This window comes from Pristis pectinata, chromosome 40 (genome assembly GCF_009764475.1).
Source record: "Pristis pectinata isolate sPriPec2 chromosome 40, sPriPec2.1.pri, whole genome shotgun sequence".
Taxonomy (NCBI): Eukaryota; Metazoa; Chordata; class Chondrichthyes; order Rhinopristiformes; family Pristidae; genus Pristis; species Pristis pectinata.
In genome coordinates, this window is record NC_067443.1 from 2,655,398 (window position 1) to 2,682,614 (window position 27,217).

At 55.2% G+C, this 27,217-nt stretch overlaps 1 protein-coding gene across 1 annotated transcript; it reads right to left on the reverse strand.

Moving 5' to 3' along the window:
* Positions 1–12,123: 12,123 nt before the first annotated feature.
* On the reverse strand, positions 12,124–26,994 carry LOC127587506 (interleukin-6 receptor subunit alpha-like). The gene is made up of 9 exons (XM_052045893.1): positions 26,559–26,994; positions 24,547–24,667; positions 22,658–22,833; positions 21,611–21,771; positions 17,458–17,599; positions 15,969–16,006; positions 14,912–14,972; positions 14,378–14,480; positions 12,124–13,340 (listed from the first exon to the last, which is right to left on the reverse strand). Exons 1-9 carry the CDS (start codon positions 26,779–26,781, stop codon positions 13,088–13,090), a joined length of 1,278 nt encoding a protein of 425 aa, XP_051901853.1. The 5' UTR covers positions 26,782–26,994; the 3' UTR covers positions 12,124–13,087.
* Between the last annotated feature and the right edge of the window lie 223 nt (positions 26,995–27,217).

Sequence of the window (27,217 nt, forward strand, 5' to 3'; positions counted from 1 at the left end):
TCCATCACTCGGGACCCTCGCCACCCGGGACATGCCCTCGTCTCGTTACTACCATCAGGGAGGAGGTACAGGAGCCTGAAGACCCGCACTCAACGATTCAGGAACAGCTTCTTCCCCTCCGCCATCAGATTCCTGAACGGTCCACGAACCCAGGAACACTGCCTCATTATTCCTCTTTTGCACTATTTACTTATTTTTGTAAGTTGTAGTAATTTTTATGTCTTGCACTGTACTGCAGCCACAAAACAACACATTTCATGTCATATGTCAGTGATAATAAACCTGATTCTGATTCTGAGAGGCATCGATAGGGTGAATGCGCACACGGTCTTTTTCCCAGGGCTGGGGAAATCAAGAACTAGAGGGCACAGGTTTAAGGTGAGAGGGGAGAGATTTAATAGGAACCTGAGGGGCAACTTCTTCACCCAGAGGGTGGTTCGTATGTGGAATGAGCTGCCAGATGCAGGTACAAAAGACACTTGGACGGGTACGCAGATGGGAAAGGTTTAGCAGGATATGGGCCAAACACAGGCAACTGGGACTGGCTTAGATGGGAATCATGGTCGGCATGGACCAGTTGGGCCGAAGGGCCTGTTTCCGTGCTGTGTGACTCTGTGACTTTATGACACCACGTTTAAGAGCTATTTTAGCAAGGGTATATATTAAAAAAATCTATGCATCTTGAGTTCAGAGAGACTTTTCCAACAGATCGCTGGCAAATCTTCCATTGACAGCTCGGGTCAGGAGTGGTCTCGGAGACCAGATCTGGTCTCTGTTTGTGGCCGGCTTCAAGTGCCAATGTAATGCGTCAAGTTATAGAAAGATGTGTTAGGCAGTGAGCACTGGCAGGACGCAAATTAATTCCGATTCCCCTTTGTGTAGGACTGATACACGTTTTGCAAGCTTGTCAGGTCCTGGCTTGTTCTTATCGGACACTGTGTTTACTCAATATATTCAGATAAACGGCTTACACCAGAGCAAGGAGGGTGCTTTGTTCTTGCTTCAGAGACATGGTTCAAGGTAGAGGGCGGGAGGAACACTCAGCGGGTCAGGCAGCGTCTGGGGAGGGAGGGACAGAGGTGGGCAAGCTCTCGGCGGGAAGGACGAAAGCTCGAAGGTGCAGAGAAGGAGGGTAGGATGGGCGGGGAGAGGGAAGAGAACAAAGGGGAAGCCATGATACCGACACACACAGCGCGGAAACAGGCCATTCGGCCCAACTGGTCCGTGCCGACCAAGATTCCCATCTAAGCCAGTCCCAGCACGTTAGTGTAGTGGTTAGCGTAACGCTTTACCGGCCGCTGTCTGTAAGGAGTTTGTACGTTCTCCCCGTGTCTGCGTGGGTTTCCTCCGGGTGCTCCGGTTTCCTCCCACATTCCAAAGACGTACGGGTTAGGAAGTTGCGGGCGTGCTATGTTGGTGCCGGAAGCGTGGCGACACTTGCGGGCTGCCCCCAGAACACTACACAGAAGATGCATTTCACTGTGGGTTTCGATGTTCGTGTGACTAATAAAGATATCTTATCTTATTTGCCTGCGCTTGGCCCGTATCCCTCTAAACCTTTCCCATCCGTGGACCTGTCCGAGTGTCTTTTAAATGCTGTTAATGTACCCGCCTCACCCTCTGGCAGCTCGTTCCACATGTGGACCACCCTCTGGGTGAAGAAGTTGCCCCTCAGGTTCCCTTTAAATCTCTCCCCTCTCACCTTAAGCCCACGCCCTCTAGTTTTAGAATCTCCTCCCCTGGGGGGAGAGGACTGTGACCGTCAGCCTTATCCACGCCCCTCGTGATTTTATAAACCTCCATAAGGTCACCCCTCAGCCCCCTTCGCTCCAAGGAGAACAGTCCCGGCCTGTCCAGTCTCTCCTTATAACTCCAGCCCTCCAGTCCCGGGAAACTCTTCTGCACCATTTCTGGTTTAACCCTACGGTAGGGCAACCGGAACTGCACGCAATGTTCCAAGTGCAGCCTCACCAGCGTCTTATACAGCTGTAACAGGACATCCCAACTCCTGTACTCAGTGCCCTGACTGACGAAATCAAGCGTGCCAAATGCCTTCTTCGCCGCCCTGCCTAATGCGTCACCACTTTCAGGGAACCATGTGCTTATACCTCCAGGTCTCTCTGCTCTACGACGCTCCCCAGGGCCCGACGATTCACTGTGTAAGTCCTGCCCTGGTTAAGCTTCCCCAAGTTCATCACTTTGCCCTTGTCCGACTACCCCCATCCGCCATCCCTTGGCCCACTTTCCCCAGTTGACCGAGATGACCTTCCTCCCTGTCCGCCACGCCACCGATTTCGGTGTCGTCCGAGGACTTACTAACCACACCACCTCATCCAAATCGTTAATCTGTATGACAACAGAGGAGCCAGCGTCAGTCCCTGCGGCACACCACTGGTCAGAGGTCTCCACTCTGAGAAACAAACACCAACTTTTATCGATGCACCACAGAAAGCATCCTATCCGGATGCATCACGGCTTGGGACGGCAACTGTTCTGCCCGGGACCGCAAGAAACTGCAGAGAGTTGTGGACACAGACCAGCGCATCACGGACACCAGCCTCCCCTCCTTGGACTCTGTCTTTACCTCTCGCTTCCTTGGTGAAGCAGCCAGCATAATCAAAGACCCCACCCACCCCAGACATTCTCTCTTCTCCCCTCTCCCATCAGGCAGAAGATACAGGAGCCTGAGGGCATGTACCACCAGGCTCAGGGACAGCTTCTACCCCACTGTGATAAGACTATTGAACGGTTCCCTTATACAATGAGATGGACTCTGACCTCATGATCTACCTTGTTGTGACCTTGCACCTTATTGCACTGCACTTTCTCTGTAGCTGTGACACTTTACTCTGTACTGTTATTGTTTTTACCTGTACTACCTCAATGCACTCTGTACTAACTCAATGTAACTGCACTGTGTAATGAATTGACCTGTACGATCAGTATGCAGGACAAGTTTTTCACTGTACCTCGGTACAAGTGACAATAATAAACCAATACCAATATCACTAACTGCCCCCCCCCCGACTCTCCAAACAAACCAACTTTGGATCCAATTGGCCAGCTCACCCATGTGATCTAACCTTCCGAACTGGCCTACCGTGTGGCTAAAGCCCATGTAGATAACATCTAATAACCCATCCTTGTTGATCCTCGTGGTCACATCTTCAAGAAACTCAATTAAACCTTTTGAGGTACAATTTCCTACGCACAAAGCCACCCTAATCATTCTTTGCTTTTCCAAACGCTGGTAGATCCTGTCTCTCAGAATCCTTTCCAGTAATGTTCCCACCACTGACATTAGGATCACTGGCCTGTGACTCCCTGGCTTTTCCCAGCAGAATTCCTTAAATAACCATACAACATTAGCCACCTTCCAGTCTCCCGGAACCTTATCTGTGGCTAAATGAGATAGAGAGATCTTTGCCAGGGCACCAGCTGTTTCAACCCGACCTTCCCACAATGTCCGAGGATATACCTGGTCAGGTTCCGGGAATTTATCCCACTCTTATGTGGCTGAACCAGCCAGCAATTCCTCTGTTGTAATCTTGTTATGTTTCAAACATGAGGGTTCCCTCAGTCTCTCTATCTCTCTCTCTCAGGGGGAGATCTGTACACTGACTGGTGTGTCTCAGTCCCTCTCTCTCAGGGGGAGATCTGTACACTGATCAGTGCCTTTCAGTCCCTCTCTCTCAGGGTAATATCTGTACACTGACCAGTGTCTCTCAGTCCCTCTCGTCAAGAGGAGATCTGTACACTGACCAGTGTCTCTCAGTCCCTCTGTCTCAGGGAGAGATCTGTACACTGACCGGTGTCCCTCAGTCCCTCTCGTCAGGGGAAGATCTGTACACTGACCAGTGTCTCTCAGTCCCTCTCGTCAGGGGAAGATCTGTACACTGACTGGTGTCTCTCACTCCCTCTCGTCAGGGGGAGATCTGTGCACTGACCAGTGTCTCTCACTCCCTCTCTCTCAGGGGAAGATCTGTACACTGACCGGTGTCCTTCAGTACCCCTCTCTCGTCAGGGGTAGATCTGTACACTGACTGGTGTCTCTCACTCCCTCTCGTCAAGGGGGAGATCTGTACACTGACCGGTGTCCTTGTACTCCTCTCTCATCAGGGGTAGATCTGTACACTGACTGGTGTCTCTCACTCCCTCTCGTCAGGGGTAGATCTGTACACTGACTGGTGTCTCTCACTCCCTCTCGTCAGGGGTAGATCTGTACACTGACCAGTATCTCTCAGTCCCTCTCCCTCTCAGGATCCTGTTACTCACCACAGGACCCCTGGCCCCTGACCTACTCTTAGTAGCCGCACTGTGGATCTGGCTACTCCACTCCATCTACCTGGGACTGGAGTCACAATCCTAACTGGAGTTTCCAGGACCTTTGTACATGACGCTGGTGAGGCCACACCTGGAATATCGTCTACAGTTTTGGTCGCCCTGCTGTAGGAAAGATGCCATTAAGCTGGAAAGAGCGCAGAGGGAGATTTACGAGGATGTTGCCGGGACTCGAGGGCCTGAGTTATGGAGAGAGGTTGGACAGGCTGGGACTTTATTCCTCAGAGCGTAGGGGTGACCTTATAGAGGTGTATAAAACCATGAGGGGCATCGATAGGGTGAATGCGCTCAGTCTTTTCCCCACTCGGACAGGTCCACGGATGGGAAAGGTTTAGAGGGATATGGGCCAAATGCGGGCAAATGGGACTGGCTTAGATGGGTCAGAATGGACCAGTTGGGCCGAAGAGCCTGTTTCTGTGCTGTGTGACTCTACATCCCTCTAAACCTTTCCCATCCGTGGACCTGTCCAAGTGTCTTTTAAATGTCGTCAATGTTCCTGCCTCACCCACTCCCTCTGGCAGCTCGTCCCACATACGGACCACCCTCTGGGTGAAGAAGTTGCCCCTCAGGTCCCTATTAAATCTCTCCCCCTCTCACCTTAAACCTGTGCCCTCTAGTTCTTGATTTCCCCACCCCTGGGGAAAAGACTGTGCGCATTCACCCTATCGATGCCCCTCACGGTTTTACACACCTCCGTAAGATCACCCCTCATTCTCCTACGCTCCGAGGAATAAAGTCCCAACCTGCTCAACCTCTCTCCATGACTCAGTCCCTCAAGTCCCGGCAACATCCTCGTAAATCTCCCTCTGCGGTCTTTCCAGCTTAATGGCACCTTGCCAACGGCAGGGCGACCAAAACGGAACACAATATTCCAAGTGCGGCCTCACCAATCTCTTGTCCAACTGCCACATAACGTCCCAACTTCTATACTCAGTGTCCTGCCCGATGAAGGCCAGCGTGCCGAACGCCTTCTTCACCGCCCTGTCTACTTGCGACGCCACTTTCAGGGGACCATGTACCTGTACCCCTGGGTCCCTCTGTTCTACAACGCTCCCTGGGGCCCCACCGCTCACTGTGAAAGTCCTGCCAAAAGGCAACACCTTGCAACTACTTATCACTGAATTGGCGGATATTTAAGGACAAAAGAAATAAATGGATATTGCTGGTTCTTGTATAAATCTTGGAGATTGGAATAGCCATTAGGAATTCACGTGTGCCTTCTGATTGGCTGCAGGGGGAGGAGATTCTCTGCAGGGATTGGCTGGGATGCTTTGCAGGAGGCTTCTTGACAGTAAACCCCCAAGAACGCGGGATCAAGGTCAAGGCTGGGGCTACCACAGGACAGGGGAATGGGCTTGGGGGAGAGCGTTCATCCCAGAGGTTTAACCTCTCGTGACTCTCGTTCCCAGCCGAGCCTCTCCATCTAGGCCTCAGTGAGGCCTGTGGGTTTCACTTTGTGATCAGCGCTGCCACCTCGTGGCAGGGCAGCCGACGTTCGGCGACAGGACGGGACGTCCGACTGGATTTTGCCTCCAACGTTTCGGAGTGTGAAGAAACTCCAAGTCAAAGTCGAGTTTATTGTCATCTGCACAAGTCCGTGTGCGGACGGGTGCAATGTAAAACTTACCTGCAGCAGCATCACAGCCACAGAGCATCAGATAAGCAGCATTCACAAGAAAAGCATCAACTATATACAATTTTTACAAGAAGGAACACGATTAGAACAAAAAAAAGCAAAGTCCATTGTGGCGCAAAGTGGTCCCAGTGTTGCTGTGCTGAGCCAGTGATTCGGGTTGTGCCGGTTGGTTCAAGAACCGAATGGTTGAAGGGAAGTCGCTGTTCCTGAACCTGGTGGTGTGGGGACTTCAGGCTCCTGTACCTACTGCCCGACGGGAGCTGTGAGAAGACGGCACGGCCCGGATGGTGGGGGATCTTTGACGACGGACGTTGCCTTCTTGAGGCAGCGTCTCCTGTAGACACTCCCGATGGTGGGGAGGGGATGTGCCCGTGATGTGTTGGGCTGAGTCCACGACTCTCCGCAGCTTCCTGCGCGTTTGAATTGCCGTCCCAGACCCTGGTGCAACCAGTCAGGACACTTCCAACAGCGGAAGTTTGTCAGCGTGTTCGGTGACAAGCCGAACCTCCTAAGAAAGTAAAGACGCCGGCACGCCTTCCTTGTGATTGCGTCTGTGCGCTGGGCCCAGGACAGACCGAGATGTTAACACCCAGGGATATAAAGCTGCTGACCCCCTCCACCGCCGACTCCCCCCCACCCCAGTGTAGACCGGCGCCTGTTCGCCCTCCTTCCCCGTCCCGAAGTCAACGATCGGCTCTTTAGTTTGGCTGACGTGGAGCGAGAGGCTGTTGTTGTGGCTCCGCTCGACCGGGTGTCCGATCTCGCTCGGGTGCGCCGACTCCTCCCCGCCTGCGATCCGTCCGACAACGGCGGTGGCGTCGGCGAGTTTGTGGGTGGCGTTGGACCTGTGCTTGGTCACAGAGTGGGTGGGGGGGTAGAGCAGGGGGCGAGGCACGCAGCCTTGAGGTGCACGTCTGTCGATGGTCGTCGAGGAGGAGATGTCGTCGCTGATCCTCACTGACTGAGGTTGGCCGATGAGGAAGTCAAGGATACAGAAGGGCAGTCACAGTTGTGGTGGCACAGAAAGATCCCACAAACTTGGATAAAGAGGCCCCTTTGCTGAATTATTCTTGAGGTTCTGGCTATGACATCCACCAGGGATTTGTGCATCATCACTGGGACGGTGCGGAGGGAGCTTCGCTCCGTGTCTGACCACGGGAGTGTGTGATGAGACGGTGCGGGGGGAGCTTCACCCTGTGTCTGACCCCGGGAGTGTGTGATGGGACGGTGCGGAGGGAGCTTCACCCTGTGTCTGACCCCGGGAGTGTGTGATGGGACAGTGCGGAGGGAGCTTCACTGTGTGTCTGACCCCGGGAGTGTGTGACGGGACGGTGCGGACGGAGCTTCACCCTGTGTCTGACCCCGGGAGTGTGTGACGGGACGGTGCGGAGGGAGCTTCACTTTGTGTCTGACCCCGGGAGTGTGTGATGGGACGGTGCGGCGGGAGCTTCACCCTGTGCCTGACCCGTATGACCCCATTTCACCAAGAACCACTGCTTTGTGGATTGACTACAGTGGTGTGTCTGGGGGAGGGGTCTCTGATGGGGTGAGGTGGCTGTTGAGAAGCCTGTGTCCCGGGGGAAACTTCAACCAGACGGAACCTGATGCAATCCTTGCGGTCAGGAAACTGTCAGTCACCCAGTTCCACATTTCACTGAAATTCCGCTGTCATCAGCTCTTAGGGACGTTGAGAGTCTCAACACAGAACGGGGAGCTGTTCTGAACTCTTTCTTCATGGTGTCCTGAAATATTCTTCAGGATAATCCAGCTCCCCAGCTCCTGGTCCGTCTTTCTGCAGCTGATGGCTCCTTTAGATATCATCCAGGGTCATCCACTCCCTCGTCAGACACAGGAACGTAGGAAGCTGCAGAGAGTCGTGGACATCAGGGGCACATCCGTCCCCACCATCGGGAGTACCTACAGGAGGGGCTGCCTCAAGAAGGCAACGTCCGTTGTCAAAGATCCCCCCACCATCCGGGCCGTGCCGTCTTCTCACAGCTCCCGTCGGGCAGGAGGTACTGGAGCCTGAAGTCCCCACACCACCAGGTTCAGGAACAGCGACTTCCCTTCAACCATTCGGTTCTTGAGCCGACCATAGAACAGTACAGCACAGAACAGGCCCTTCGGCCTACAATGTTGTGCCAACATCGCTAATCCCTCCTACCTACAGAATGCCCACATCCCTCCATTTTCCTCTCATTCATGTGCCCATCCAAGCTCCATCTTAAAAGCCCCCAAAGAATTTGCCTCCAGCACCCTCTCAGGCAATGCGTTCCAGGCACCCACCACCCTCTGAGTAAAAAACTTACCCCTCACGTCTGTTCTGAACCTACCCCCTCTCACCTTCAATGCATGCCCTCCGGTATTGGATCGCTCAATAATGGGAAAAAGCTATTGCTCGTCCACCCTATCTATACCCCTCATCATTTTATACACCTCCAACAGATCACCCCTCAGCCTCCGTCGCTCCAGAGGAAAGAGCCCAAGTTTGTCCGGCCTCTCCTGATAGCACATGCCCTCTAAGCCAGGCAGCGTCCTGGTTAGCCTCCTCTGAACCCTCCCTAAAGCCTCGACATCCTTCCTATAGCGAGGTGACCAGAATTGCACGCAATACTCTAAATGCGGCCTAACCAGAGTTCTATGGAGATGCATCTTAACTTCTCGACTCCTGTACTCAATACCTCGATGAATGAATGCAAGCATTCCATAAGTTCTTGAACCGACCGGCACAACCCTAATCACCACCTCAGGACAGCAACACTGGGACCACTTTGCACTACAATGGACTTTGTTTAATGTATGTTTTTCTTGTGAGTGTTGTGCCCTCTGAAGCTAAGTGCCTGGGATGCTGCTGCCAGGAAGTGCCTTGAGTATGAGTCTGTACAAGGATTTTCATTAGCTTCTATTTTAGGAGCCTCGTTCCCTTTTGCACTTACTAAATTGAGTAAACCAATGACTAACCCAATAATTAAACATACAATACGGATATGGTTTCAGTTTCGTAAATTTTTTGGATTGAATAAATTCATTTTATCAAGTCCTATCCAATCCAATTTTTTCTTTCAACCGTCCAGAACCGATTTAGCTTTTTCTTTCTGGAAAATGAAGGGAATAAACACGCTTTCTATGGTTCTATATAAGTACGAGAGGACGTGGCTTTAGGGTGAAAGGGGGAAAGGTTTAGGGGGAACTTCTTCACTCAGAGAGTGGTGGGAGTGTGGAACGGGCTGCCGTCTGAGGTGGTAAATGCGGGCTCACTCTTAACTTTTAAGATTTAAGTTGGATAGATACACGGACGGCAGAGGTCTGGAGGGGTATGGGCTGGGGGCAGGTCAATGGGGCTAGCAGAATAATGTTTCGGCACAGACTAGAAGGGCCAAGTGGCCTGTTTTCTGTGCTGTAGTTTTCTATGGTTCTATAAACAGTTTGCAATAAATACTATTTGCCTAGATCGCAGTTTTTTTTCGATATTTACAGATTAGAAATTTTTTTAAACGTTACTTTACCTACTTTTCCGATACCGCATAAAACTGAAATTACGGAAACATTTTTTAGGTTTTAATCCTTGTCAGAAGGGCTTGATACCAATAGTTTTAGATCTGATTATGAAAATACGTCTAGAGACGCTTGATAAAATTAAGAATGAACAGGAAAGAGAACTCCAGATACTTTTACCTGTAGACACATGGAAGAAACTTCTCCAGTTCGTTAAATACGTCTTCAATGTGTGTTAGACACTCTTTGGACCCATATGTCCAGTTAAAGACAAGTCAGCCCATATAAATATCACCATATAAATCCCATGTGTGACGGATGTAATTCGGAGGTGGCTTCCCTGACACACATGTTTTGGTCCTGCCCAGCTTTGGAAAAATATTGGAAAGACATTTTTAATATGTGTTGAATATTGATTTACAACCACATCCCGTTACTGCAATTTTCGGGTTACCAGTGATGGATTCTGGCCACTTACCCGCTTCTGCTTGTCGTATGATTGCTTTTCTTACATTAATGGCCAAGAGGTCCATTCTATTGAAATTCGAGGACCCTATACCCCCTACCACATTTCAATGGTTTTCTCAAACGACAGCGTTTAAACTTAGGAAAAATTAAGAGAGGCCCTGTTGATCCTTCGCGGAAATTTGGAGTCCATTTATTCAGCATTTCCATACGATGTAAGCGGACCCTTTTCGGATCTTCAATAACCTTTTATTTGAATATAGAGGAGCAGAGCTAACGACATAATAAAGGGGTTTTTTTTTAACCGAAGAAATAACAGTCCAGCTTTTGTTTTTGAAGTTCTTGGTTTGCTTTTGTTTCAAATTAATTTGAAATTTGAAAAAAAATAGATTGGAAAAGGAAGGAAGCTGCGGGCGTGCTACGTTGGCGCCGGAAGCGTGGCGACACTTGCGGGCTGCCCCCTGAACACGCGACGCAAAAACGACGCGTTTCGCTGTGTGTTTCGACGTACGTGTGACTAAAGATCTTAATATTTAACGCAGGAACCGCGATCTGCGTCTCCCCGTTGACGGTCACTTCAACTCCCCCCCCCCCACCCCCCCCACCTCCCCGCGCCGTCGCTGATACGTCAGTCCTCGGCCTCCTCCGCTGCCGGGAGAATTCCAAGCGCGAACCGGAGGAACAGCGCCCCGTTTTCCGTCTTGGGACCTTGCAGCCTGACGGCATGAACGTTGAATTCTCCCACTTCAGGTAATCCCCACCCCCCCCTTCCCCACAACACCCCCCCCCCCCACCGGCACCTGCCCATCACTAACTCCCTGCGTCTACCTATCGCCCACCCTGCGCCCACCCCGCCTCCCCTCTTCTGCCCACCTATCCCTGCTCTGCTTTTCCCTCCTATATATCGGGCTTCCCCCTTGTCCCTATCCTCAGTCCTGAAGAAGGGTCCCCGACCCAAAACGTTGACCGCCTGCTTTTCTCCGCGGCCGCTGCCTGGCCCGCCGAGTTCCTCCAGCGTCATGGTGTTTCTCAGCTCGGTTCCGGCATCTGCAGTCCCTTGTTTCTCACAGGAAACATTAACTTCACCAAGGATCAAACTATTTCTGACTGCTGTTTACGAGAGGCAGTTGATTCGCAAGTCGGAAAGACGTGGCTGTTTAAACCAACACATCCCTGGTACGAGAAACGAGCCGTTTGAACGCGGTGGGGAGCCACTGGACATAAGTGGTTCGGAAACAGTTAAGACAGTGATTGCTTCCTCAATGTTTGCAGTTATATAGATATAGTTAGAACACAGAACAGTACAACACTGGACAGGCCATTTAGCCCATTGATGTTGTGCCAATCTCGATGCCGATTTGTACTAAATGTCCTCCTCTCGTGTACCATCCATATTCCTCCCTTCCCTTCCTATTCATGTCTATCCAAAAGCCTCTTAAACTCCACCAAACTGCCTGCTTCCACTACTACCCCCAGCAACCCATTCCAGGCATCCACCACTCTCTGCGTTAAAATACTTGCCCCTCACGTCGCCTTGAAACTTCTCCCCTCCTCTAACCTTAAAAGCAGGTCCCCTGGTGTTTGACATTTCTACCCTGGGGAGCAGATTCTGACAGTCTACCCCATCTGTGCCCCTCGTAATTTTATAAACCTCCATCAGGTCTCCCCTCAGCCTCCGCCGCTCCAGAGAAAACAACCCGAGTTTGTCCGACCTCTCCTCGTAGCTCGTGCCCTCTAGTCCTGGTGAACCTCTTCTGCACCCTCTCCAAAGCCTCCACATCCTTCCTGTAACGGGGCGAACAGAACTGCAGACACTACTCCGAGTGCGGTCTGACTGAAGTTTTATACAGCTGCAACGTGACCTCCTGACTCTTATACTCGACGTCCTGAACGATGAAGGCAAGTGTGCCGTACACTTGGGTAGCCACTTTCAGTGAACTATGGACCTGCACCCCAAGATCCCTCTGTACCTCAATGCTATTAAGGGGTCTACCATTAACTGTGTACTTTCTCCTTTCCCGTGACCTCCCGAAGTGCATCACCTCACACTTGCCCGGATTAAACTCCATCTGCCACCTCTCTGCCCACATCTGTAACTGAACTAATTAGTCGAATATTGGTACAAATCTCAGATCCAAAGGATTGTTAGAGGTTGTAGAGACAGACAAACTGAGAATTTCACACTTTATTTCCAGAGATTTTACTTTGGATTGTCCAAAAATATCGTACTTAATTGTTATTTAACTGTAACTAAAATTACAATCAACTAGCCCTCGTTTCTCAATCACTCTATAACCAAGACAAACTCCGCGGATTTCAACAATAAGCTGGTCAAAGTTCCTCAATTTAATCCCTGGACAGATTTTTGTATGGATTTGGGAATGATTATGAGGGCAGAGGAAGTTGAAAATCAGAGGTCAGCCATTTTATTGAATCTAGGAGCAAGACTGAGGGGCCGAGTGGCCTCAGGGCCGAATGGTCAGGGCCCAGGCTCCTCCGCCAACCAAAACGGGACAACTGGCCGCCGTCCCCGGAAGAGGAGGCATCCCGTAACAACAGCTCCCAAGCCTCCGGTTACCGGGGTAATGGGGAGCGGGCCTGTAGATCGACAGAGAAAGAGAGTTCCAGAAAGTCCACCGGTCGCCATCTTCCGTTTTGAGATGTGGCGTCCATCGTGAAGGTCATCCGGTTGCCAGGTCGGCATGGTTTCCTGGCTATCCCCCCTCCTCCGCCCCGGGATACGGTCCTCGTCGCCACCGCTGACAGGAAGATGCTGCCCTGGGTTTGGGTCCGGCCCCGTCGTGCGTCCGTCCCGCCCCACGGCGAGGGAGCGCCCATCCAGCGCCCTGGGACCTTACAAGATGGCCGCCGGCAGCCGCCCCCAGCCGAGAGGGGAGGAGGGTGGGGGGGGGAGGGGCGGGGAGGGGCTGAGTCCCGAGAAAGGCCACAAGGAGCGAGACAAGCAAGCCACACAGAGAGTGGGGCTCGAGGAGGGAGGCCTCTCCGCTTCGATAGGCTCCGCGGATCCGAGAAAAACCCACCCCCCCCGGCCAAGTCCAGCCTCTTCCCCGCCACCCAGTCCAACGGGAGAGGCCTTGCCGTCTCTTGGGACACCCAGGTCCCAATTCCCAAGTGAGATCCCATTACAGTTCACTGGGGGATGTAATAATAACCAGGGTTGGTGACGTCAAACTGAGAGGCCTCCTCTTGGGAGTGATCGTCCCCCTCCTCCTCCGAGGGCAGGGCGCCGGGCTCTCCTTGGAACGGAGTCTCGGCCGAGGCCTCACGGTCCTTGGGATCCTGCTGCGCCTGAGGCCTCCTGATCAAGCTGATGCCCAGGCTTTCTGGTTGGGCCTCTTCTTGGCCTTTCCCCTTGACTTGGGTCCGCCATTTCTTCCTGTATCTTTGGACGACAAGGTGGAGCGGTTATTTTCGGAAGTGGGTGGGATGGGGCGGGGGGGGGGCGTGGGGAGGGTGTTGGTTGGGGGATGGGGGGTGCGTGGAGTGAGAGACAACCACTCGGCCCGTCCATGTTGATACGCCATCCAATGGGATGGCGGCCAACGCAAGTCTCCCATGATCCCTGTTTCTGACTCGGCGTTGACCGCCAATCACGGAAGATCCCCCGCGCCCTCTGGAAATCCGTGCTGGAATCTTTTGATACTCCCCACCCCCACCGTCCTCCAAGGTTCCCAGTCCAATAGGAATATTGCCTCCCCATCGGGGGGTGGGCGGGGGGGTTCCTCAGAGAATCTGATTCAACCTCCCATTGACCTTCCAAATTCCAGGCAGGTTTGTGTGGGATCTTTCCATGCATTTAACCCTCGGGTGTCGCTGCGGGGGGTCTTTGCTGCCCTCCAACAGAGGCCATTCCCTCATCTCGGAGTCACGGGGTGCTCCCAGTGTAGTCCAGCCATGGCGTGATGGGGGCTGGTGTGAGGGACCTGGCAGAGAAAGATCCCAGAGGAAGGATGGAGGTCAATTAGCGCCTGACCCCACCCCCTCCAAACCTGCCCCCAGCCCCCCCCCCCCCAGCACAATCCACCGTCTCTACCACCCTAGAAGGCTATTCCGAAGCTACATGGGTCCATGTGGAGGAGAGAGTTCAGGATGTTCCCACGATATTCCCAGTGACGAAATAGGCCGGGCAACTTTTCCATAATTTATGGAACATCTCAGTCACTGAGGAACACACTGTGTTGGGATTCTCCAAAAGTACCAACTCCCAGAGTCCTGTGTTCACTTGAGGTGGAGTTCGAGGGAAGAACTATTTTCCTGAGATCTTTCCCAACTCCAGGGAGGTCCCACACTCCCAACGGACCCCACCCCTTCCCGTTCAGTCTCAGCGTCCGCACTCCCAATGGGACCCCCATCCCTTCCAATTGACTCCCACTGCACAGGAAGAGCCCGCGGTGTGAACCTGCCGTTTCCCCCACGCACCTGACCAGCATGATGACGAAGAGGATGGTCACGCCAGCCAAACACGTTACCACAAGACACAGCACGTAATCCGGGAAGACGTTCCGCTCCGGATGATGGGACTCTTCAATGGAAACAGGAAGCAGGGTGGTATCAGGCGCCAGCTGTCCTGAAGCTCGCTCCCCGTCTGCCTCACCCTAACCCTAGAAATGTGACCCCAAACCTAAACCTGAACCCTAACCCCTCAGACCGTCCCCCCCCCCACCCCTGCCCCTGCCCCTGCCTGACAGCACCCTTGTGGCCCTCAGCCCCCACAAGCACTCACCACCCCCGACCCTCAAGAGACCCCGAACCCCAGATTCCTGAACTTAAGAAGAAGATTAACTGTGAAAGACATTTGACCGTAACTCTGAAGCCTAAAAGGCTCCCAACCCAAAGGACTCAGGACCCTAAATAAAGGCCGAACCCGAAACAGACACCTCATCCCAAAAAGACCAGTAACACAAAAACACACTTGAATCTGAACACACACACACACACTCAGTTGGCACCCACCTTGAGGTGTCTTCTCCTCGAGGGAACATGCCTCGCACTCGATATCCGTGGACGGGTACCCCTGCATCGGGATGGGAGCTGTTAGAAGGACCTCGCGATGAATACTGACAGGAGGCGCCGTCCTTCCCGTAACCAGCGGGAGAGGCGAGCTCAGGAATCGCACAGATCGAGGCCGATCAGCCCATCGAGTGAGAGTCTGCCCTCAGTCCCCATCCCCCTGTAACCTTCCCCCCACCTCCTGCATTCTACCCCTCACCCACACGCCAGTGGGGCGATTTACAGCGGCCGATTAACCCACCGACCCCGCACGTCGCTGGGACGTGGGAGGGAACCGGAGCACCCGGGGGTAACCCACGCGGTCACAGGGAGAGCGTGCAAACTCCACACAGACAGCGCTGGAGGTTGGGATCGTACCCGGGTCTCTGGAGCTGTGAGGCAGCGGTTCTACCCGCTGGGCTGGCAGAGAGAGATCTGGCCGAGCGACGGAATCCGGAACAGAAACCAGGTGATAAGCCCTGCCTCTACATGTGACTCAGGACTCAAGTGAGGTGGTTGAGTTCTTAGCTGAGGGTAACTGGGGATGGTCAATAAATGCTGGCACATTCCATGATATCAGCACCCAGCTGATAAACCAATCGAACACCCCGGGGCTTCGCGGGAGGGTCCCCAGACAATCTCTGACCCTGAGGGTCACAGAGACGGGGAGGGGTGTAGGGGCCAGAGGGGGGGGAATTACAGAGACGGGGAGGGGTGTAGGGGATGGGGGGGTCACAGAGATCGGGAGGGGTGTAGGGGCCGGAGGGGGTCACAGAGACGGGGAGGGGTGACGGGGCCGGAGGGGCTCACAGATGGGGAGGGGCGTAGCGGCCGGAGATGGGGGTCACAGAGACTGGGAGGGGTCACAAAGATAATTCTCCAACATTGCGGACACTCGACCCCTTCACAGCCCGGCCTCTCCCAAGCGGAGACGTGCCTTCGGATCGCCGGGCGCCGGGAACCACGTGACCCACACAATCAAAATGGCCGCCGGCGGGCGAGGGCTGTCCGTTGGCCTTACCTCAACGTCCTCCTGCGGCACCATGTTCCTCCGAGGATCTGTGGCGAACAAGTCGCAGATCAGAACCCATTTTCCAAATTCCTTCCTCTTCTGTCTGCTGACCCTCGTTATCTCCCCCCCACCCCCGCCGCCGCTCCCTGACCCAAATTATTGACCCCTCAATCCCTCCCCCTCCCTTACTCTCTCCCCTCCCTTCCCTCCGTCTCTCTCCCCCTCCTTCCCCTCCCATTCCTGCCCCCCAAACCCTCCGCCAACACAACGTTCCTACCTGTCCCAACACCGGGTACCTCTCCTTCCCTCAGCCATTCCTCCCTCCTCCTCGTTCCCAGCTGACTGGCACTCGTTGGGTTTGGAAGTGAGCAGGGAGGGGAGAGGTAGGGAGAGGGAGAGAGGGAGGGGGGGAGGGAGAGGGGGAGAGGGGGGAGGGAGGGGGGGGAAGAGAGAGAGATGGAGGGAAGGGGGGAGGGAAAGGGAGGGACGAGGGGGGAGAGCAAAATATGGGAGGGAGAGGGGAGGAGAGAGGGTAAGTGAGAACGAGGGGGGGAAGGTGAGGGAGAGAGAGAGAGGGAGGGGGAGGGGGAGAGGGAGAGGGGAGGGGGAGGGGGAGAGGGGAGGGGGAGGGGAAAGGGGGAGGGGGAGGGGGAGAGGGGGAGAGGGGAGGGGGAGGGGAGAGGGGGAGGGGGAGAGGGGGGAGGGGAGAGGGAGAGGGGGAGGGGGAGGGGAGAGGGGGGGAGGGGAGAGGGGGAGGGGGAGAGGGGGGAGGGGAGAGGGAGAGGGGGAGGGGGAGAGGGGGAGAGGGGAGGGGGAGGGGCCGAGGGGAGGGGGGGAGGGGGAGGGGAGGGGGAGAGAGGGAGGGGGAGAGAGAGAGGGAGGGGGAGGGGGAGAGGGGGAGAGGGGAAGGGGAGGGGGGAGGGGGAGAGGGAGAGGGGGGAGGGGAAGGGGAGGGGAGAGGGGGAGGGGGAGGGGCCGAGGGGAGGGAGAGAGGGAGGGGGAGGGAGGGAGGGGGAGGGGAGGGGGAGGGGGAGGGGGGAGAGGGGAGGGAGAGAGGGAGGGGGAGAGAGGGAGGGGAGGGAGGGGGGAGGGAGAGAGGGAGGGGGAGGGGAGGGGGAGGGGAGGGGGAGGGGAGAGGGGGAGGGGAGAAGGAGAGGGGAGGGGGAGAGAGGGAGAGAGGGAGAGAGGAAGGGAGGGACGAGGGGGGTGAGCAAAATATGGGAGGGAGAGTGAGGAGAGGGTGGGGGGAAGGTGAGGAAGGAGGGAGAGAGGGAGGGGAGAGTGGGTGGAAGGGGTGAGTGTGGACAGTGGGAGGGAGAGGTGTGGGAGGAGGGAGATCTGGCGAGGGAGAGAGGAGGCAGAGACGGTGGGGCGAGGGTGAGGGGAGAGGGGTAGGGAGTGGGGAGGGTGTGGGGGGGAGGGGGAAGGAGCAGGGGGAGGGGAGGGAGTTGGAGGGATGGGGGACGGAGGGAGTGGGGGGGCTCCTGGCCTCCCGTACCTGCCCAGGGAACGCCGAATGCCTCCGGGCTCCACTCACTCCAGGAGCCGTGGCTGAACTCTTCCTGTGCACGGACCAGCACCGTGTAGTTCTTGTCGGGCAGGGCGTCGGCGATCAGGAAGGCCGTGTCCTTAACGACAACCTGGGGGAAGACAGAGGGAGGGCTCAGTAACTCACCCCCTCCCACCTCGGGTCACCGCCCCCACCCCCGACGGCGCTCGGTGTCCTCATGCCCACCCCCGTCAGTCCAGAGCGAGGAGTCAGAGCCAGTCCTTGTCCTGGAGCGTGGACAGGAGGTTGGGGAGAGGTGACGGGAGAGACAGAGGGGGAGAGGCAGAGAGGGAGGGAGAGAGGGAGAGGAGAACACAGAACAGTCCAGCACAGGAGCAGGCCCTTCGGCCCACGATGTCTGTGCCGACCACCACGCCTAATTAAACTACATTTCTTCTGCCTGCACGTGGTCTATCCCCCTCCATTCCCTGCACATCCATGGGCCTACCTAAGACCCCTCTATCGTACCTGCCTCCACCCCCACCCCTGGCAGCACATTCCAGGCACCCACCGCTCTCTGTGTAAGAAAACTTGCCCCGCACATCCCCTGTAAACTTTCCCCCTCTCACCTTAAATGAATGCCCCCTGGTATTAGATATTTTGACCATGGGGTAAAGACACCGGCTGTCTACTCTATCTGTGCCTCTCATAATCTTATAAACCTCTATCAGGTCTCCCCTCCGCCGGTCCAGAGAAAGCAACCCAAGTTTGTCCAACATTATGAGGGGCAGAGCTAGGGGAGATATTTCTCTGCAGCAGAGGTGTCTACACCGACAGGTTTAGGGTGAAGGGGTTGTTTTGGTAATTGGTTTATTCCTGTTACAGATGTCACCGGGACTGGAGGGCCTGAATTATAGAGAAAGGTTGAACAGGTTTGGACTTTATTCTTTGGAGCATTGGAGAATGAGGGGTGACTTTCTGGAGGTGTATAAAACCATGAGGGGCATCGATAGGGTGAATGCACACAGACTTTTCCCCCAGGGTTGGGGAATCAAGAACTAGAGGGCACAGGTTTAAGGTGAGAGGGGAGAGATTTAATAGGAACCTGAGGGGCAACTTCTTCACCCAGAGGGTGGTCCGTATATGGAACGAGCTGCCAGAGGAAGTGGCTGAAATTTAAGGAGATTCAGCATCGAAGACTGACAAACTTCTACAGACGTAGATTCTGACTGGTTGTATCATGAACTCCCAACGCAAGAGCAGCGGGACTCAGCCAGTTCCACCGTGGGTTACAGCTCCCCCCACCGCCGAGGAACGTCTACAAAGGGGCGACATCTCGGGAAGGCGACCTCCCATCACCGGGGACTCCCCACCATCCCTCTTCTCGAGGCTGCCGTCGGGCAGGAGGTCCAGGAGCCTGAAGACCCCACACCTCACAGTTCAACAACAAGCTTCTTCCCCGCTGCCGTCAGGGTCTCGAACCCACCTGAGAAACCCCGACACTGCCTCGGACTGGACTTCCCTCAACTAACGTTGGTAGTCAGCCAAGTTTATTGTCATCTGCACAAGTCCATGTGTGGACGGGTGCAATGCAAAACTTACTTGCAGCCGCATCACGGGCACAGAGCATCAGATAAACAGCATTCACAAGAAAAACATGAATTAACAACATAAATTATACTAAATGATACGACAAAATTGGAACAAAAAAAAGTCAGCTGTAGTGCAAATTGCCCCCAGTGTTGCTGTACTGAGGCAGAGATTAGGGTTGTGCCGGTGGGTTCAAGAACCGAGTGGTTGAAGGGAAGTCGCTGTTCCTGAACCTGGCTGAAAAAACACTCTGACGCTGGAGGGACTCAGCGGGCCGGGCAGCACCCGCGGAGAAAAGCAGGCGGTCAACGTTTCGGGTCGGGGACCCTTCTTCAGGACTGAGGATCGGGAAAAGGGGGAAGCCCGACATATCGGAGGGAAAAGCAGGGCGGTGATAGGTGGACAGAAGAGGGGAGGCGGGGTGGGCGCAGGGTGGGTGATAGGTAGACGCAGGTAAGAGATGGTGAAGGGCAGATCCACCGGGGGGATGCGTCAAAGGTAAGGAGAGAGAGGGGGGAAAGGCTGGGAAAGGGGAGGAGCACGGTGTGGGGGGGGGGTTGTTCTGGGGATTACTTAAAGTGGGAGAATTCAACGTTCCTGCCGTCAGGCTGCAAGGTTCCAAGACGGAAAACGAGGCACTGTTCCTCCGGTTCGCGCTTGGAATTGTCCCGGCAGCGGAGGAGGCCGAGGACTGACGTATCAGTGACGGCGCGGGAGGGGGAGTTGAGGTGACCGGCAACGGGGAGACGCAGATCGCGGTTCCTGTGTTAAATATGAACCTGTTGGCTCTGGTTTGCTCCCCACCTCCATGCCCCGACAACCACTATACTCCCAATTCAGCTCCACTTGTCCGCACTGACCCCCCCCCCCCCCACACACACCCCGTTCATAGACTCCCTCAATATCCCAAATCCAAAGACATTTGCCAAACTTCCTGCGGGATTGGAGAAGCAAAATTCCGAAATATTCTACGGGAAAAAAATCTGCAGGAAATAGAGGGGAATCCCTGGCGGATTTTATGGGACCGATGGGAGCTGGGAGAAGACGGCACGGCCCGGATGGTGGGGGGATCGTTGACGATGGACGTTGCCTTCTTAAGGCAGCGCCTCCTGTAGATACTCCCGATGGTGGGGAGGGATGTGCCCGTGATGTATTGGGCAGAGTGGACTACTCTCTGCAGCTTCTTGTTAGTTGTTTCACGTAAATTATAGAACATAGAACAGTACAGCACAATACAGGCCCTTCGGCCCACAGTGTTGTGCTGACCTTTCAACCTCGCCTAAGACCATCTAACCCCTTCCTCACACATATCCCTCTATTTTAAATTCCTCCATATTCTTATCTAACAATCTCTTGAATTTGACCAATGTACCTGCCTCCACCACCACCCCAGGCAGCGCATTCCGTGCCCCAACCACTCTCTGGGTAAAAAACCTCCCTCTGATATCTCCCTTGAACTTCCCACCCATTACTTTAAAGCCATGCCCTCTTGTATTGACCATTGGTGCCCTGGGAAAGAGGCGCTGGCTGTCTACTCTATCTATTCCTCTTAATATTTTGTATCATGTCTCCTCTCATCCTCCTCCTCTCCAAAGAGTAAAGCCCGAGCTCCCTCAGTCTCTCCCCATAATGCATACTCTCCAAACCAGGCAGCATCCTGGTAAATCTCCTCTGCACCCTTTCCAACGCCTCCACATCCTTCCTATAATGAGGCCACCAGAACTGGACATGTACAATTTATGTTAAGTTTGTGATGTATCGAGCTGCCACTGCAGAAAGCGAATTCTCATGGCGTTTATACCCCGGGTGTGTGCGCCCGTGGCGATCCACTTGAACTTGGGTAGCAGCCAAGTGTTGGGGAGATGGATCAGGATGGCTGGCCTATGGGGGAGGTGGGTGGGGGGGGGGTTGTACACGACCTTGACCGCCATGTTCCCCTGGTTAATACAGTGCCACTGGGCAGTGGGCAGCAGACAGATGGTGTATTGTCCCTCATCAATCGTGGAATTGAATTTAGGAGCCGAGAGGTAATGCTGCAGCTATATAGGACCCTGGTCAGACCCCACTTGGAGTGCTGTGCTCAGTTCTGGTCACCTCACTACAGGAAGGATGTGGAAGCCATAGAGAGGGTACAGAGGAGATTTACAAGGATGCTGCCTGGAATGCGGAGCATGCCTTATGAAAGCAGGTTGAGGGAACTCGGCCTTTTCTCCTTGGAGCGACAGAGGATGAGGGGGGACCTGATAGAGGTGTATAAGGTGATGAGAGGCATTGATCGTGTGGATAGTCAGAGGCTTTCCCCCAGGGCTGAAATGGTGGCCACGAGAGGACATAGGTTTAAGGTGCTGGGGAGTAGGTACAGAGGGGATGTCAGGGGTAAGTTTTTTACTCAGAGAGTGGTGAGTGCGGGGAATGGGCTGACGGCAACGGTGGTGGAGGCGGATACGATAGGGTCTTTTAAGAGACTTTTGGACAGGTACATGGGTAAGCCTAGTAATTTCTAAGGTAGAAATTTTGTGGGCCGAAGGGCCTGTATTGTGCTGTAGGTTTTCTACGTTTCTATGTTTCTCACCGACTTGAAGAACAGCTCCCCTTGGACGCCGTAGGTGACTTCGAACTTGAGGGCGTAGAAGCCCCGCTGCCAACTTTGCGGGTAGACCCAGGTCACGTTCAGCTTGTGGGGGGCCTTACGCACAGGCCTCACCCTGACCATTTCTGGAGGGTCCGACCTCACTGCGGTGGAGGGGGGGGAGGGGGGTGGGGGAGAGAGACAGAACAGGTTCACAGATATCACCACGGGCTGCGGTCGGGAAAGTCCGAGGGTCGACGGGCGGAGTGGGGTCGCGGTGATGGTTCGTGGGTGCAGCAGAGAGAGGGAGAGAGGGAGGGGGAGGGAGGAGAGGGAGAAGGAGGGGGAGGGAGGGGGGAGGGAGGGGGGAGAGGGAGGGGGAGGGAGAGGGGGGAGGGGGAGGAGAGTGGGAGGGGGAGGGGGATGGAGGGGAAGGGAGGGGGAGAGTGGGGAGAGGAGTGGTTGGGAGGAGTTGGGGGGGTCAGAGGGATGAGGGAGGTGGGGTGAGGGAGGAGGGGAGAGGGAGGAGGGGAGGGAGGGGGGATGAGGGAGGGGGGATGAGGGGTTAGGGAGGAGGGGTGAGGGAGAGGGGGAGAGGGGTGAAGGGTGAGGGAGGAGGGGAGAGGGAGGAGGGGAGAGGGAGGGGGGAGAGGGAGGAGGGGAGGGGGGGATGAGGGAGGAGGGGAAGGGGAGGAGGGGAGGGGGAGGAGGGGAGAGGGAGGGGGAGGGGGGGATGAGGGAGGAGGGGAAGGGGAGGAGGGGAGGGGGAGGAGGGGAGAGGAAGGGGAGAGGGAGGAGGGGAGAGGGGTGAGGGGAGAGGGGTGAGGGGTTAGGGAGGAGGGGAGAGGGGTGAGGGGTTAGGGAGGAGGGGTGAGGGGTGAGGGGTTAGGGAGGAGGGGAGAGGGGTGAGGGGTTAGGGAGGAGGGGTGAGGGGTGAGGGGTTAGGGAGGAGGGGAGAGGGGTGAGGGGTTAGGGAGGAGGGGAGAGGGGTGAGGGGTTAGGGAGGAGGGGAGAGGGGTGAGGGAGGAGGGGTGAGGGAGAGATCCTCACACAGGCTGTCGAAGGTGAACATCCTCTCCTTGCTGCGGGAGCAGCTGATGCCGTTGGAAACAGCCAGCGCGATGAAGTAGTGTTCGTACTCGCCCTCGGTGTGGGGAACCATGCACACGCAGACCTGACGGCTCGTGTAGAACTTGCACGGCTTCAGCGTGACGTTCTGCTGGAGGCTGGAAGGGCAACACAGACCGTGACCTCAGAGACCCCCTGAACCCCCACCCGTGACCTGAGACCCCCTGAACCCCCACCTGTGACCTCAGAGACCCCCTGAACCTCCACCTGTGACCTCAGAGACCCCCTGAACCCCCACCCGTGACCTCAGAGACTCCCTGAACCCCCACCTGTGACCTCAGAGACCCCCTGAACATCCACCTGTGACCTCAGAGACCCCCTGAACCCCAACCTGTGACCTCAGATACTGCCTGAACCCCCACCTGTGACCTCAGATATCCCCTGATCCCCCACCTGTGACCTCAGATACCCTCTGGACCCTGGCTGACCTCAGATACACCTTGAACCCCAACGTGTGACCTCAGGTAACCCCTGAACCCCCAGTGGGATGACCTCAGATACCCCCTGAACCCCAGCCTGTGACCTCAGATATTCTCTGAACCACAGACTTAACCCTGTTACCCCTGATACGCGACCTGCAGGCTGATACCCCTTGAACCCTGACATGTGACCACAGATACCCCTAGATCTCCAAGATGACACCCTCCCACTGACCCCAATTGAGCCCCTGCCCTGGGTACCCACAACTCCCCCTCCCCCAAATGACAACTGCCCACCCCCACCCCTCCTCCCTGTGACAACCACACTGGGACCCTGCCCCTCCCCTTCCCCCTCCCAACACCACCCCGCCCTGCACTGCCTGCCCACACACTCTCCCCACCCGTCCCCAGCACCCCTCAACCAACCCCCCACCCCTCTGTGTCCCAACACTCACCCATGACAATCACCGCACCCCACCCCCCACACCCACCCTCACTGCACCCACACCAACCGGACAGACAAAGCACACAGCTCACTCCCACCCTGGTCCACACCGTTCAACCCCTCGGGTCCCTACACCCCTCCCCGTATCTGTGACCCCCTCCCTCCCCTACACCCCTCCCCGTATCTGTGACCCCCTCTGGCCCCAACACCCCTCCCCATCTCTGTAACCAGTGAGGGGTGCGGGGTGTGTCAGTGTTACAGTGAGGGGTGCGGGGTGTGTTGATGTTACAGTGAGGGGTGTGTCAGTGTTACAGTGAGGGGTGCGGGGTGTGTTGATGTTACAGTGAGGGGTGTGTCAGTGTTACAGTGAGGGGTGCGGGGTGTGTCAGTGTTACAGTGAGGGGTGTGTCGGTGTTACAGTGAGGGGTGCGGGGTGTGTCGGTGTTACAGTGAGGGGTGTGTCGGTGTTACAGTGAGGGGTGCGGGGTGTGTCAGTGTTACAGCGAAGGGTGCGGGGCGTGTCGGTGTTACAGTGAGGGGTGCGGGGTGTGTCAGTGTTACAGTGAGGGGTGTGTCGGTGTTACAGTGAGGGGTGCGGGGTGTGTCGGTGTTACAGTGAGGGGTGTGTCGGTGTTACAGTGAGGGGTGCGGGGTGTGTCGGTGTTACAGTGTGGGGTGTGTCAGTGTTACAGTGAGGGGTGCGGGGTGTGCCGGTGTTACAGTGAGGGGTGTGCCGGTGTTACAGTGAGGGGTGTGCGGGGTGTTACAGTGAGGGGTGCGGGGTGTAGAACAGAAACATCCTCCCTCCCTTTACCCCACCCACACCCCTCCCGTCACCTGTCCCAGATCCCCCTCTCCCCTCTCAGTCTCAGTGTCTCCGTCCCAGCCTTGGATCCCCGACACCCCCCCACACCCCACACCCCCTTCAACCACCCCAAAAGGTGTACCTGGTCCTGTAGGAGAGAATGCACTTGGTCAACCTCTTGAGCTCCCTGGAGTGCCACTGACATGTAATTGGTCTCAGGTACGACTTCAACAGGCAAGAGAGGTTCGGTGTCTTTGGTGGCTCTACATTTAAAGAGGACAATTTAATTGTTTGCTGTTTGAGATCTGACCATGTTTTACCTTCTGCTGATAGAATGGCACCAACCTTGCCTGCCTCCTCGAGTACAGAGGTATAGCTGTGCATTTACCCTCTCTCAAGACTCTGTAAACTGCACCTTCCAAACCCACCAACTCTCCCAGCTGGAAGTACACACAACTTGGGGCATGCTAAGGTGCTCTGGAAGGGGGTGGACGTTGGATCTCTTGAAGGGTATCAAGGTGGATAAATCCCCAGGGCCAGATGAAAGATATCCCGGGTTATTGACAGAGGCAAGAGATGAGATCGCTAGGGCCTTGACCAGGATCTTCGCATCCTCCCTAACCTCAGGCAAGGTCCCGGAGGACTGGAGAGTAGCCAATGTTGTGTTTCAAGAAGGGAAATAGGGATAATTTAGGAGATTATGAGCCAGTGAGCCTCACGTCATAGGTAAGGAAATAATTGGAGAGGATTCTTAGGGATGGGATTTACGTGGATTTGGAGAAACTTGGCCTAATTAGGGAGAGTCAGCATGGCTTTGTGCTTTTTGTATTACGAAGTTGACTGAGTTTTCTGAGGGTGATTGATGAAGGCAGAGCCGTAGATGTTGTGAGGCGTTTGACAAGGTCACGGGAGGCTCATCCAGAAGATTAAAATGCATGGGATCTACGGCGACTTGGCCGTTTGGATTCAGAACTGGCTTGCCCGTAGAAGACAGAGGGTAGTGGTGGATGGGACTTATTCTGGCTGGAGGTCTGTGACTAGTGGTGTGCCGCAGGGATCCGTACTGGGACCTCTGCTGTTTGTGATGTATGGAAATGACTTGGATGAAAATGTACGTGGGGAGGGGGGGTTAGTAAGCTTACAGACAACACAAAGATTAGTGGAACTGTGGACAGCGTAGAGGGCTGTCAAAGGATATAGCAGGATATGGACCAGTTACAGATATGGTTACAGTTACAGATACAGTTACGGATATGAGCTGGGGCTTTCCTCTTTGGAGAGATGGAGGATGAGAGGTGACTTGATAGAGGTGTACAAGAGGCACAGATCGAGTGGACAGTCAGAGACCTTTTCCCAGGGCGACAATGGCTAACACGAGGGGGCATAATTTTAAGGTGATTGGAGGAAGGTATAAGGGGGATGTCAGGGGGTAAGTTTTTTTACACAGAGAGTGGTGGGTGTGTGGAACGCACTGCCGGAAGAGGTTGTGGGGGCAGATACATTCGGGACATTTAAGAGACTCTTAGATACATGAATGATAGAGAAATGGAGGGCTATGTGGGAGGGAAGGGTTAGATAGATCTAAGAGCAGGATAAAATGTCGGCACAACATTGTGGGCCGAAGGGCCTGTTCTGTGCTGTACTGTTCTATGTTCTCATAGCACAATACAGGCCCTTCGGCCCACAATGTTGTGCCGACCTTTAAACCTCACCTAAGACTATCTCACCCCTTCCTCCCACATATCCCTCTATTTTAAATTCCTCCATATGCTCATCTAGCAATCTCTTGAACTTGACCAATGTACCTGCCCCCACCACCGCCCCAGGCAGCGCATTCCATGCCCCAACCACTCTCTGGGTAAAAAACCTCTCTCTGATATCTCCCTTGAACTTCCCACCCATTACTTTAAAGCCATGCCCTCTTGTATTGAGCATTGGTGCCCTGGGAAAGAGGCGTTGGCTGTCCACTCTATCTATTCCTCTATATATTTTGTATCATGTCTCCTCTCATCCTCCTCCTCTCCAAAGAGTAAAGCCTCAGCTCCCTTAGTCTCTGCAGACTCCCTTCCTCCGCGACACTCCCCCGATCCTGGTATTGTCCTCAACCTCGGCCGCAAAGCCTGTCCGCTCCGTTGCGGGCGATGGGACCTTTACCTCCAACGAGCAGCCGGACGCCCTTGACCTTGGTGCCGTTCCTGAGGCAGGTGTAGGTGCCCGTGTCCTTCACCCGGACGTCCTCCAGGGTCAGCCGGCTGCCGTTGACGCCGGAGAGGTGCCTGGCACCCAGCACCCTGTTGTTGAACCTCCATTCCGTCCCCTCCTGGTCCCCAGCGCCACAGCTGATGTCAACCTGGCCTCCGATCTGCGACGTCATCATGCCAGGCGGAAGGGCTGCGGGGAGAAATCGGTCAATCGGTGAAGGGGGCGGGGGGTCTACTACAACAACAACAACCCCCAGCGAGTCTCACTCCGGGGCGAGCCGTCCCACTCTCAGCACCAACAGGGACCTCGAGGATCGGTGGGAGAGGGAGGGCTAACGGAGAGAGGGTTCAGGGTTTAGGGAGGGAGTTCCGGAGCTCGGGACCCCCACCCCCCGGGAGAGCTGAAGCGTCGGTAGAACAACGGGATTCGGAATCGGAAGAGACACGGAGATCTAAGTTCGGCGTCGACGGTCAGCGTGGGCTCAATGGGCTGAAGGGCCTCTTCCCGCGCCCTGTGACTCTTCACTATCGGCAGTTGGCCGGCCGTTTGGTTTGGGACCTGCGCCAGCATTTATTGCCTGTCCCTTAACCTGCCCTCGACGAGGAACGGGT

Coding starts and splice junctions, on each gene's coding strand:
- LOC127587506 (XM_052045893.1), bottom strand. CDS start 26,781: ATGATGACGTCGCAGATCGGAGGCCAGGTTGACATCAGCTGTGGCGCT. Junction 21,772..22,657: donor GTTCACCTTCGACAGCCTGT/GTGAGGATCTCT, acceptor CCTCCACCGCAG/TGAGGTCGGACCCTCCAGAA. Junction 14,481..14,911: donor CGAGGAGAAGACACCTCAAG/GTGGGTGCCAAC, acceptor TTTCCATTGAAG/AGTCCCATCATCCGGAGCGG.